Source organism: Diuraphis noxia, unplaced genomic scaffold, assembly GCF_037042655.1.
Source record: "Diuraphis noxia isolate RWA-SAM2 unplaced genomic scaffold, SU_Dnox_SAM2 contig0003, whole genome shotgun sequence".
Lineage (NCBI taxonomy): Eukaryota > Metazoa > Arthropoda > Insecta > Hemiptera > Aphididae > Diuraphis > Diuraphis noxia.
In genome coordinates, this window is record NW_028301713.1 from 6,456,572 (window position 1) to 6,469,330 (window position 12,759).

Sequence of the window (12,759 nt, forward strand, 5' to 3'; positions counted from 1 at the left end):
TATTTGCCATTTTGAACCAATTGTAATAATCGCCGGCGACTGTCGCGAAACACTGCTCTCGTCGCGGTACAGCCGCCGGCCGCGGCGGCTCAAGTTCAGTCGCGAGCCGCAGTCGCGCTTTGGAAACCAGTCAGTGCAAGTCACGTATAATTAGTGTGGCCACGACTAGCCGCGGCGATCAGCCGCCGCGACCGGTAGCGCCTTGGAAACCGTAACATGATTCTACAATAGGTTCTGCGATTTCTGGATTGGGACTTTGTTAACATAATTTTAGTGAATTGTATTAAATTAATAATAATAATATATAGGTACCTACCTCTTAATCTTATCACGAATTCCTAGAATTCTTCACTCGTGAACTCAGCGATTTTTTAACTGATAATTTTTTTGATGCGCAGCGACGAGTTTTTTTGTTGAGTTGATCCATTTTCACGTGAATAAATAATTAAAAAATATATAAACCGTAATAAAAATCTAGCGAAAATGTATTAGTTACTAGTTTACTACTACCAATAATTACTGGCGTGAACAGTTAGACATGCAGGATGTCAATATTTGAATCAATTTATTTCAATATTTAATGTTTTATCATTAATAATTAAATAGTTAAATAATTGTTAGAATATAATTACTACAGTACTTGCACCTTACAATAAATACAATATAAATTAATAAACAATGTAATACGTAATCTTGAAAAATATATTCGTAAATTAGTAATATTATATAAATCGTTTAATGTTTCAGCAAATTTTGTTTGACAGACAATAATAAAATTGGCGTATATTATGCTGATTAAATGTTAATTAATATACAAAAACAATAATTTGTGTACTTAGTATTATGAAATATTACATATTTATTTATCCATCGTTGATAATTTTTTTCACAGCGTATGATTTAAAGTTTTTTACATAATATACAGTTATACTGATTTAAATGTAAAAAAATTCATCTGAAATAAAAATTTCCAATTTTATCGAATAGTTTACTACAGTTTGAAAAAAAAAATTGTTTGAATCGGACGTTTTCTTGCTGATTAGTTACAGTTTTGGTTAGTATTAGGTATATAAGGTACGGTTATAATATATATTATATTAGGTACGGTTTATTATTATAATATATTTATAATATATATAATAATATAATATATATTATAACCAAATACCAGATTTGGTTCCATTTTGCGTAAAATACGATAGTAATAGGAATACGAAAATATTGGAAATGTAAAATAATATTATTCAATGACAAAATTATTATTTTCATATTGACAATTTGGCTATTTATAACCAGCGCGCGGCTGAGATAGATAACCAGTTTTGACCTATGGAGCGGTACCGCTGCTTATGAACGCGGGGTGGTGGCAGAAGTACTGTTCAAAATGCTGCCACTGTAGTCGCTAGAGCAGCGAGATGACGACGGCGAATTCATGATTTTTTTGCCAAAAACATACTTTTTTATTTCCAATAGTACTCAGGCCTCGTTGATCGTAGAAACATGATTTTAGTATCAAAATAATCACGAGAAGTTGTACTTAAAAATCTTGGAACAGATTTTCGATACCTCAATTTGCTGATTTTATATAATTTTTAAAAAAAATTAAAATTTGTTACAAACTTCAAATGCAAATAAAATTGGTTAGAAAACATAAATCAAAAATCTGTTCCAATATTTTTAAGTACAACTTCTTGTGATTATTTTGATACTAAAATCATGTTTCTACGATCAATGAGGCCTGAGTACTATTGGAAATAAAAAAGTATGTTTTTACGGTCGATTTTTTCCTACTGTGACGGCCTCTTAAGAGGACGCTACACCAAAAGCGAAACGCATACAACGGCCAAGATAACGTGCTGTTAAGTGTTTTCGCGATGCGCAGGCACGCGACGTTTAAGCCACGCCCACTACTCGTAGTCAGCGGTCGGCCGAGTGCCGACAATAATTGACAATTGTGCTCATTCTGGAGCGATGTTTATTATTTTCTCAACCTTCGTCAGTGACGGAACTAGTAAATATACGGTGCATACTGCATACATGTATATTGTATAGTATATTAGAATATTACGTGGCATTGTCACTGTACCTACGCGGCTTGTATTTATTGCATTATTTTAATACTTACTAGTTACTTCATAAAAGATATATTCAACACCGTAAATAATATCTAATTTATAACTGTAACCTAAACTTATATTACCTAAAATATTAGTTTTTTAGTAGGTTAATTAATTGAACATGTTATTTTACGTTATACTGCTACCACATAGGTTTATTTTTTAAATGATATTTTTGTGTATTTCTAAACATTATAATTTTTTACACATCAGGCATTGAGTCATCTGTATCTTACCTTTCTACCTATCTAACTTATAATAATTTGAAACCTACGATTTTCTATAATAACTAATAAAGTGAGTAATAACTAATAAGTAACAACAAAGATATGAAATATGAATAACGCATTCATTTAATAATATATTTATTAGTTTGTAATTAATAAATAATATAATGTATACCTAAACACTAGACAAATAGCAAGGATAGTAGAATATTATTCCAAATGTATTTTTAAGAAAATCCCTGCTTTACTTTTTCATATCTTTTAATCTTATATTATATTACTAAATAGTAAAAATCTATAAAAAAAATAACTTATTTTTTATAATTTTTTTGATTTGTCATTTATATTGTACGTTTAAAATATGTAGCGTATTTTACACGGCATATCTCTAAATTTTGAGGAATAGTTAAGGATAAACAACAATTCATTTATGTAGTTTTACTTTATTGTTTTTATTTTTTTTATTTTGAGCATTCAAAATATGTTCTGGCTCTCTTATGTCACTAATTAGCATCCTTTTCCCATAAAGTGGATCTACAATTTCGGGCAACAAACATTCGAAATAAAATCTAAAATAATAAAATACATAATATATGTTATTTATAACTTTATAAGTATACCTACCTTTATATGGCATATTATATTAGTATATAAAGTATATATAATAAGTATCCATTGTTGATAAATAATTAGATTATGATATATGTTTTTTATTACTTACATCTTCAACTTATTTAACATAGTACTTTCCCAAAATGTATTATCAAAATGAATGATTTGTATGTCTGTCCATTGGTTTGTATGAATTACAAAGTAACAAACAATTCAGCCTATAACTCAATTGTCCCATAATTTGGTAATAATAATAATTATGTTCCTTTTTTAGAACTATTTTACCAAAATCATCTATTTTAACTAATATTACCTAAATATTTAAATATAAGATTTCTAGTGAATATTTTACATTATAATTTTTGTGTATACCTGGCACCTGCTACCAGGTATACTTTTTTATGACAAGTTGTAGGTATAATTTTTTAAACATGATATCAAAGCAATCTATTATTTATAAGATCCTATTTTTCTACGTTCTATATCTAGTACCAAGGTACTAAATACTTATCTTACTTCATACTCTTATACCGACGATTTACGAATCACACAGATATACGATTCAAGCGTGCTTACCTATATAGAAGGGGATGCAAAAGTATATAAAATAATGTGAGTATATCTGAATATCATCAACTATATTTAAAAAAAAACTACATAAACATATATACATATACTGTAGACGTGTAGACTTACCAGTTACCATATATGTAATAAGTATCTTTAAAATTTAAATAAATAAAAATATACGTTTCACATTTATCAAAAATATAGAATAATAATTGATGAGGATCCCATATTTTTAAAATTATTATTAGTTGTGGTCATAATTTTAATAAGACGTTCGGGCTCTTTAATATCGGACTTCAACATTCTTATTGGATAAAGTGGTTGAATTATTTCAGGTAGCATACAATCCATATAAAACCTAAAGTTATAAACAAATTAAAAATGTACTTACTTCAAATATTATTAAGTTAGGTCAGTTAATAAATTACATTTTTAACTTTTCTGCCATATTAGAAGTCCAAAATTCTGGTTCATAATAAATTTTTTCTATTGTAATCCAATTACTGGTATATATTACAAAATAGCATAACTTTCTGCGGGTAATATGCAACTGGCCCATTACTTGATAATAATAAATATTATCTTTTTTAAGTTTTGTACAATTATCTACTATGTTACAATATGGCAACTATAAAGTTTAAAAAAATTACCTTATGAAATTGTAATACTACAGGCTTAAAGTATACGCAATGATTATAATAATATTATGTAAACAACATGACTTACTAATTTTTTGTTAATAGCATCTATTGCATTTGAAGTGTCTTTTGCAATATATGGACATTTAATTTCAATAATTGCCGTTTTACCAATCAAGCCATCTACATAATATTAAACCCGATATATTTTAAATTGTATATGTACATTAAATTATAAAACATAAATAATATAATATAATACCTAATATTCAAATATTTTACCTGGACTAGCTGCTAAGTATGGCTCATCAGGATCCACTATCAAACCACAAATTTGTATTTTTTCACCAATTATACATTCTGCTTTTTTACGAGCGATAGGCTCCGTATCTCTGCCGTATTGTAAATATTTGGATTGGACATTTCCAGCATAAAGTATATTGTACACGGTGTTTTTACAACTGGTATTAGAACGCATTTTACACATTTGTCCGAATCGAGAGGCAGTAATTCGTTTTTTGCGTTCATAGTACCACTTCTCACTATCGCTTTGATTTCTAGTATCTTCTTCAATTTTTTGAATATCTGCATTCTCCAAGGATGTAAGGAATTCTTTTTTTTTTTTCAAAATCTTGAAGTGAATATTGGTTTGTTAGCGGCTCTGCCAAACCATAGTCAGCATCAGGACCGTCAGTACAAATAATTTTATTTTGTCTAGCTTCTGGGAATAACTGTCTTCTTTTTAAGGTGTTGGCTCTTATTCGCTCAGAATTTTTTATGAATCTTTTCCCAAATTTTCCTATAAAACAAAATAATTATTTTTAATGTAGATATCTTTTTAAAAACTTAAAAACTTTTTACTACAACACACCTGGACTACAGTTGGAGATCTTTTTGTGTATTTTTCTTAGATACTGTTTAGAGTTAAATGAAACTACGGCTGCTTCTACCCTAGTATTATAGCTTCTTTTACTCGAAAAATTTAATCTTTTACCAGCTATGTGTTTGTTTATTAAAGAATTAAATTGTTCGCACATGTTGTTATTTTTATTTTCTAACAAACTTTCGGCATTTAAAACAAGTCTTGATACATAGTTTTTTATTTCATTCATCATTCCAGAGCTTTCAGCCTCTGGTACTAAGTTTAAATCACTATTTTTCGATCCGTTACAAAAATAAGAATCACACTTTAGATGCTGACCAAGTCTATGATATGGAGCGTTAGCAATATCCCTTTGAATACCTACAAGTTAAAAATGATTCAATTTATAATAAATTGTAAAATATTTTCCACAAAATACCTTTTATCTTTTCTAATTTCGTTACTCCAATTGTATTTCTCCAATGTATAACTGCTTTTGTGATATCACCTCTAAATCGTAAAATATTCGATAAAATATATTTTCGAACACGGAGTGGGTATTTTGTGTTTCTAGCAATCACTGTAAGTTTGGTGGCATAGTTTCGCATCAAATGATTTCGGCACTCAATTTTTCTTATATGAAAATTGGGACCGTACGGCTGAATTTCATTTAAATAACGTTTAGTCACACTGCTGTCCCCATCACCTATTACATTTTTAAATGCCACAATTTTTTTATTTTCACCGAGTAATTTTTTAAAAAATTTTTACCTATTAAACAATTATACTTTAATCCATGCATTTCCTCGCTTTTCATAAATCCTTCAACCACGCCATCCGCCTCCATACTTGTTGAGGATTTTTTCCAATTGAGGAAGCATTGATGATCAGGTGCGACTTTTTTATTATTTTTCGATTTTTGGCAAATACAACAATATTTATTGCGTATTCCAACGAAAAGAACTTTTTTAGATTTAAAACCAATTATCGTAGCCTAAATGAAATAAATAAGATTTGGTTTAATTATCATTATTACCAAACTATATATAAATATATTATAACTAGAACTAGAACTTCATGCTCCGGAAGAATATTAAAATATGCATGCGCATTTATGACCTAAAAATCAATTAAAACCAAAACTATTTAGTTATTGTTTAAATTTTAATTGACCTACTAAGTTAATAATGAAAAAATATAATAGATAGTAAATAATATTATATTGACAAACACCGATTAATTGATATCAGCTCGTATAAGATTTGTTTGTAATATTAGTTTGTATGTAGATAAAATAATATGCAAATATACCAAAATATGTACTAAAGGTAAAAAAAAACATTAAATATACAAACAAAATTACAGTTTTAATTACATATGCAGTATGAATGTATTTCTTTAAAACAAATTTATATATCAATAAGTTATGTTTTAAATGATTAATAAAAAAATATGCAAACTCTAGTCCTAATACTTACTGCTCCAGATAAGGCATCGTATTTTGTCCGATAGCTGCGTTTAGACCACTGCCCATCTGCAATAACTGTGATGACTGGTGTGCCATCTACGTCTATATCACCACACTCCAACGCCATTTTTTTTTCTTCCTCACCAGCTTTTTTTATTTCATCCCATGCTGTTGCATGCACAATATCAGCTACGTTTTCTTGTACTTTCGTAGGTAACGAATGGCACGACAACATAACGATGGGATTTCAAGAAATGAAAACAATTCCGATAGCTGTGTGTGACCAATACCGATTGCTTGACAGCCGTGAACAGTTGCTTTATTAATTGGGACTTGTACTGTTTTTGAATTTTCAGTATAAAGTTTACTTTTGATGTTACACACTTTACATTTGAATGTTAAAATTGATTGAAATCCTATAAATGTTTCTTTCTGATACTCCATGTCAATAAATGAACAACTGAACCCACCACTGTGTACTTTTTGGATTTGATTGATAAAGTGCATAATATCAATAATTCTTCGGATTGTTAAAGGTCTGTGAATTCAATAAAAAAATAGTTCAAAATTTTACGAAATCTGTCGAAAACGCGAAAATTTGCAAGTAATTTTGAAGTTGAAAAATCATAAAATTTTTTGCGTTTATAACTATAAGGATTAAAAATACAACACTAAGTTCTCCATAAGTTTTCCTTCAAGTAGCTATAGAGAAAACTCGAAGCATCATTATAGAAAAAATTTTAAGTACGGTACGTTTGAATTTTAAATTTTTACGAAATAGCGTAACGATAACGATTTATCCTGAAACGATTTTAAATATTTGTTATTATTCAAAAAGTATAAGTCGTAGATACTTGAAAATTTTATCAGTTATTTAGATTGGCATTTTCTTTACACGATTTAATTTTCAAAATATTTTGACTTTTTTTGAGATATTTATAGACGACTGAAATTTTCAATTTTTCTGAAAAATGTTTTTGAAGTGTCGATAAAATTTTTTTGGTGAAATCAAAATACTTGAAAATTTAATACAAAGTTCCTCATAAGTTATTCTTAAAGTGATTAAAAAAAAAAAAAACACACATCATGGTAAAATCAATACATTCATCGTTCCGCTAAGAATCTAAAACATAGTTGAATAAATGTTTTACAGTACCTAATCCAGGAATTAATAAATATATACTATACATAATACATTAGTTAGTTTTTGAAATATTTATAAACATATGATTTAAAATGAAAAATTCCCATTTTTTTCCTGATAAAATGTTTTTATATAATAAAAACTCTCGAAATTCCAAATGTGTTATCTTTTACAAGTATTTAAACCATGTTGATAAAATTCATCAAAATTGGCACAACTTATTTGGTAATCACAAATTTATTGAAAGTTTACATTGTAAAAACGTAGGTACTGCCAATATAGGTCCTATATACAATAGCTTTAGTGAGTCCTTAGCATCTTTTTTGTTTTAAATGATTTTATTGCTTTTAAAAATATTTATTAGTCAATCATAAACAGTATATTATAAATTCTAGTTATAAAATTAGGTTTTTTGTACACACTTACTCAGCAGTTGTAGTATTTTCCGATGATAAACCATCTTCAGATGCAGTATAAATAACACTTAGGTTATGGTCAGAAACATTGTTGTTTCTACAATAATTATTAATTACATTATACACTACTATTATGCCCACATTAATTTATTTGTAAATACTTACTCAGTAATGTTTGTAAATACAGATGATAAACTATCTTCTGTAGATGCAGTGTTGAAGTCATTGTCGTTGCTAATATAATAGGTATTATAAAATAATATGTATAGGTATGGTTATTATTAAAATTGTAAAAATTAGTTGTACATATACATTACATTAAAATCACCTATACCATAATGGTATTATTCACTAGGTATAAACTTACCAATTTAAAGGACACGATTCTTGGTTCTTTATTGAATCTACACTTATCGATGATACGTTTAGACTTCTTCTATTAGGTAAATCCACAGATGGAAAATCATTTATAAAATAACAAATAGTAATAATATAACGATAGAAATAATAATTATTCAATTAATTTAACTGTACTTACTCTGAAAATTCACTACTCTCTGGACTCGTTACGTCTTTATTACTATAAATAATCATATATAATTGTTAAATAGTGATATTTTTAGTAATTTTTAATAAATTAATTATTTAACCATAAAAACCCTTAAAACAAATGACCATAATATATACATGAAATTTTCAACTTTTTTAGTTTTTTTTACTATAAATATCGATAAAAATTTATTTGTTGGGTAGAAAAGCTTGAAAATTTAATACAAGGCTTCTAACACATTGTAACAATAGCAGTTGAAAAATATTAAAAATACATAGGTATGATTTTTTTATAAGCATTTAAAGTTCAAATTTTGACTAAATACGTAAAAATTACGGCAAGGTTCAAATTATCTTAGATAGAAATTCATAAAAGTTTTTCTTTTTAGATCTAAGATTTGAAAATTAAATACAAGGCTCCTAAAATATTTTTACAAAAGCAGTTGAAAAATAAAATAAATGCATGGTCACTTTTTTTTTGTTACAAGCATTCAAATTTTAATTTTGACAACATACGTAAAAATTGCGAAAATTCGCAAATCATTTTAAGCTAGAAATTCATAAAAAATTTTCTTTTTAAATCTAAGATTTGAAAATTTTTAATAATCTATAATATATCCAGCACAGATAAACCGTTTCCGCTCAGAATCGTTTTTCGTATACAATGATATAATATCATTGGATTGAAATTTAATCTAACCTTTCGGTTTTGGATAACGGTATATATTTTTTCCGATTTTGATTTCGGTTTTGGATAACGGTATTTATTTTTTCCGATTTCGTTTTTGTTTTCGAATACCGGTATTTATTTTTTGCGATTTCGTTTTCGGTTTTGGATAACGGTATTTATTTTTTCCGATTTCGTTTTTGTTTTCGAATACCGGTATTTTTTTTTTCGATTTTGGGTTCATTTTCGATTCCCGTGGTCCCCACTGGTTGAAAATATTAAACTATTTCACCTTGCGGTAATGCGGTTAGCGGGGGAGCAACACACACCCAAAGAGACTTCTTCATTTAATGAGGTGGCCACTAAAACTTCAACACTAAATTATATTAATAGTTAATACTATAATTCTATAGTGGACAGTCAGAAAAATCTTACTCTAATGGGCGTCCATTGGACTTTACTATGTGTCCATTTGGACACAAATAACATCCTTAAATAATGGCGACACAAAGCGTGCAGTCCTAAATTTGAAGTGTGCACATGAATCTGAGATGTGTACTAACTACTAGTAAAATATAAGTTACATCTTACATAAAAACACAGCAATTTGAAAAGTAAAATAAAATATTTTACTAGTAACTACTGAAAAATTATACAAGGAATATAATGTATATATTCTCATTACAATGGTCAAATTTCCATAAATGGTACTCCATTGGTACATGGGATTGGACTCAATTTGCAGTGTAGTACAATTTTTAAGAAAAATAGGTGCTGGTGTGATAAGACTATGATACGAGTAAATACTATTCTCGAAAACCACTGATGTATAGCCATCTAAGTATTATTCACTTGGTGATAGCTGATAAGTTTTATGTTACTCAAATTAATTAATTTATTATCAGCTATAGCTTGAATAGTAAAATCACAAACATTTATTTTGAGGTAGAAATTCACACAAATTAATCTTTTTAAATCTAAGATTTGAAAATTCAATTCAAAATTTGTCATAAGTTTGACTTCTTGTATCAAATAAAAAAATTCTACTTTAAAGTCAAATTAAATTTTTATATGAGTGTTTGAATTACAATATTGGATATTCACTCACATTGAATTTCTATTGTACCGATATTCTTATTTTGTTGTTATTCAAAAACGACTAACTGTAGAAACTTGAAATTTACACCATATATTTATTTTATCGATTCTTATACTTTATAAATTTTCAAAATATTTCAACTCTTTTTATTTATAGACGTTTTCAATTTTCATTTTTTTTTTTAGATTTTTATTCTATAAATGTCAATAAAATTGTATTTGTTTGGTCAAAAAGCCTGAAAATTTAATACAAGATTCCACATAAGTTAGTCTTACATTTATTCCAAAATTATTAAAATTATGAATACATTGCAGGCATCTGTGGTTGGAGGAGCCCTTATCCCTGGACCCCCCATTCAAAATCGTTTTTCGTAAAAGAGAATACATTATTTTATTTATTCAACGGCTAGAACCCAGGATATAATTATTTAATTTACTATATAATCGTTCAAACAAACAAATATGGAAATTTCTGAAATTTCTAATATACAATACTTTAAATACGAGTACTTACTTTATTTTTTGACATCGACGTATTGCAAGAGAACTAGTGTTTTTTCTTTTGGTCGATCTTTTACGTTTTAGCTTATTTTCCTTGTTTGCCATTATCAAAAAAACTAAAACTAATTACTCAAAATTCAAAACTATAATTCACTATAAGAAATTTGAAGACCACGACACAGAAATCCGGAAGATGTGATCACATTGAATAATCCAGGAGGAATGATTGTGTAATGTGATTCATAACTCATAAGTCATAAGTAATTCAAAAATAACTTTTATATTTATTTTTGAACAAATTATTAGAAATACAACTATTATAGGTACTATATCTATATAGTCTCATATTTTGACTTCCGCTATTAAAGTCGTAATGACTAAAGTATAAGTAATTACTTTTATTCAATTGTTATAATAGCCACGTATATAAAAATAAAAATAAATAAATACTAACACTACAAAATATTATTTTTTACCAGCAATATACCATTATAATTTAAATTTTGTAGTTTTTTATCGTGTATTTCGTGAGAAAATACGGAATTTTTTTTATAAGTGTAGACAATTTAATTATTGCAAATTATGCATACTTTGAGGGAGGTATCTACTATATCGGAAAATATTATAATTTTCGTAATTTCGTATTATAATATAAAATAATAATACAAATAACAGATGGTAGGTCGTAGGTGGAATGCCTTCAATCATCAATGCCAATTATTATAATAAAAATAAAAACAATTTTTAATACATTTATAGCGAGGTTATAATCTAATATAATAATAATGATATTTCGTAGCTAGTAGTCTATATTACAGTTCAGTATAATAATCTTGGAAGCATCCGATAACCATCAATCGCCTGTCGTCGCGCGATAATAGACAGTCGTAGTGGAAATGTGGGGGAATATATTTTGGCCGTCGCCGGATAGCCGCAACGGCAGACAGGTAGCAGCACGTTACAGCAATGAAAAATAAAATTCAACAACGTAAACATGTTTACGAAAACAAACAAAACAGCATAAAAAAAACAATTTTAGAGCAAAAATACCTATTATGAGATTTAAAGAAAACAATATTTTGGAGACAACCTCATCGGGATTTTGTTTTATTTCAAATAAACAGCTTGCTGTAAAAGGCACAAAAACATTTTTTTTTCCATTTTTTAAACAACTATAACTTTTTTAATAATTCATATTTGAATAAACACCGATGAGGTTGTTTCCTAAATATTGTTTTCTATAAATTTCATTATAGGTATTTTTGCTATAAAACCATTTTTTGATGCCATTTCGTTTGTTTTTCGTAGACGTGTTTTTACCGCTGAAAATGACCAATGTAGCGTCCTCTTAATATATAACTTAACATTATACCATAAAACTTTATTATCTACACGACTACACGTATAACATGACATAATAAAATATTCTCTGCTTGTGTATCAACATATTGCTTAATATTTTGAGAATTAATTCTGAAACCTAAAATATGTATAGGTAAGAGCTACAACTTCATTAAAACTTAGACAAGTATAAAATTGCTTTTTATTTTTATGTTTTCTAAATAGGTTAATAGGTACAACAATGACTTATGTCAGGTGAATCATTTTTTTTCATCAATCATGATAACAATTTAAAATAAAATAAATTATTTTACCAAGTACCAATACTAATATAACTACCCAAATGGCTAAATATAAAGTATACATTTTAATATTATATACATACCGCCACCGATAGAGTTCATGATTGGATCCATTATCATTCTGAAACCAGTATCGTTTAAAAGTGTAAAAGGTCTTCCATTTGTTGTAACTAGCTGAACACACGCTTCAATTATATTCTTTTTATTTAATTTAACACAAATCATTTTGTCCAATGGTCCACATTTT

At 27.5% G+C, this 12,759-nt stretch overlaps 1 protein-coding gene and 1 pseudogene across 1 annotated transcript; both read right to left on the reverse strand.

Moving 5' to 3' along the window:
• Nucleotides 1-1,655: 1,655 nt before the first annotated feature.
• LOC149056613 (uncharacterized) lies at nt 1,656-6,938 on the reverse strand (annotated as a pseudogene).
• Nucleotides 2,769-4,566, reverse strand: LOC149056614 (uncharacterized). Its single transcript, XM_089221921.1, has 4 exons — nt 4,447-4,566; nt 4,253-4,347; nt 3,955-4,154; nt 2,769-2,913 (listed from the first exon to the last, which is right to left on the reverse strand). Exons 3-4 carry the CDS (start codon nt 4,083-4,085, stop codon nt 2,769-2,771), a joined length of 276 nt encoding a protein of 91 aa, XP_089078047.1. The 5' UTR covers nt 4,086-4,154; nt 4,253-4,347; nt 4,447-4,566.
• Nucleotides 6,939-12,759: the final 5,821 nt, after the last annotated feature.

Coding starts and splice junctions, on each gene's coding strand:
- LOC149056614 (XM_089221921.1), bottom strand. CDS start 4,085: ATGGGCCAGTTGCATATTACCCGCAGAAAGTTATGCTATTTTGTAATA. Junction 2,914..3,954: donor ATGGCAGAAAAGTTAAAAAT/GTAATTTATTAA, acceptor TTATTATTTTAG/ATTTTATTTCGAATGTTTGT.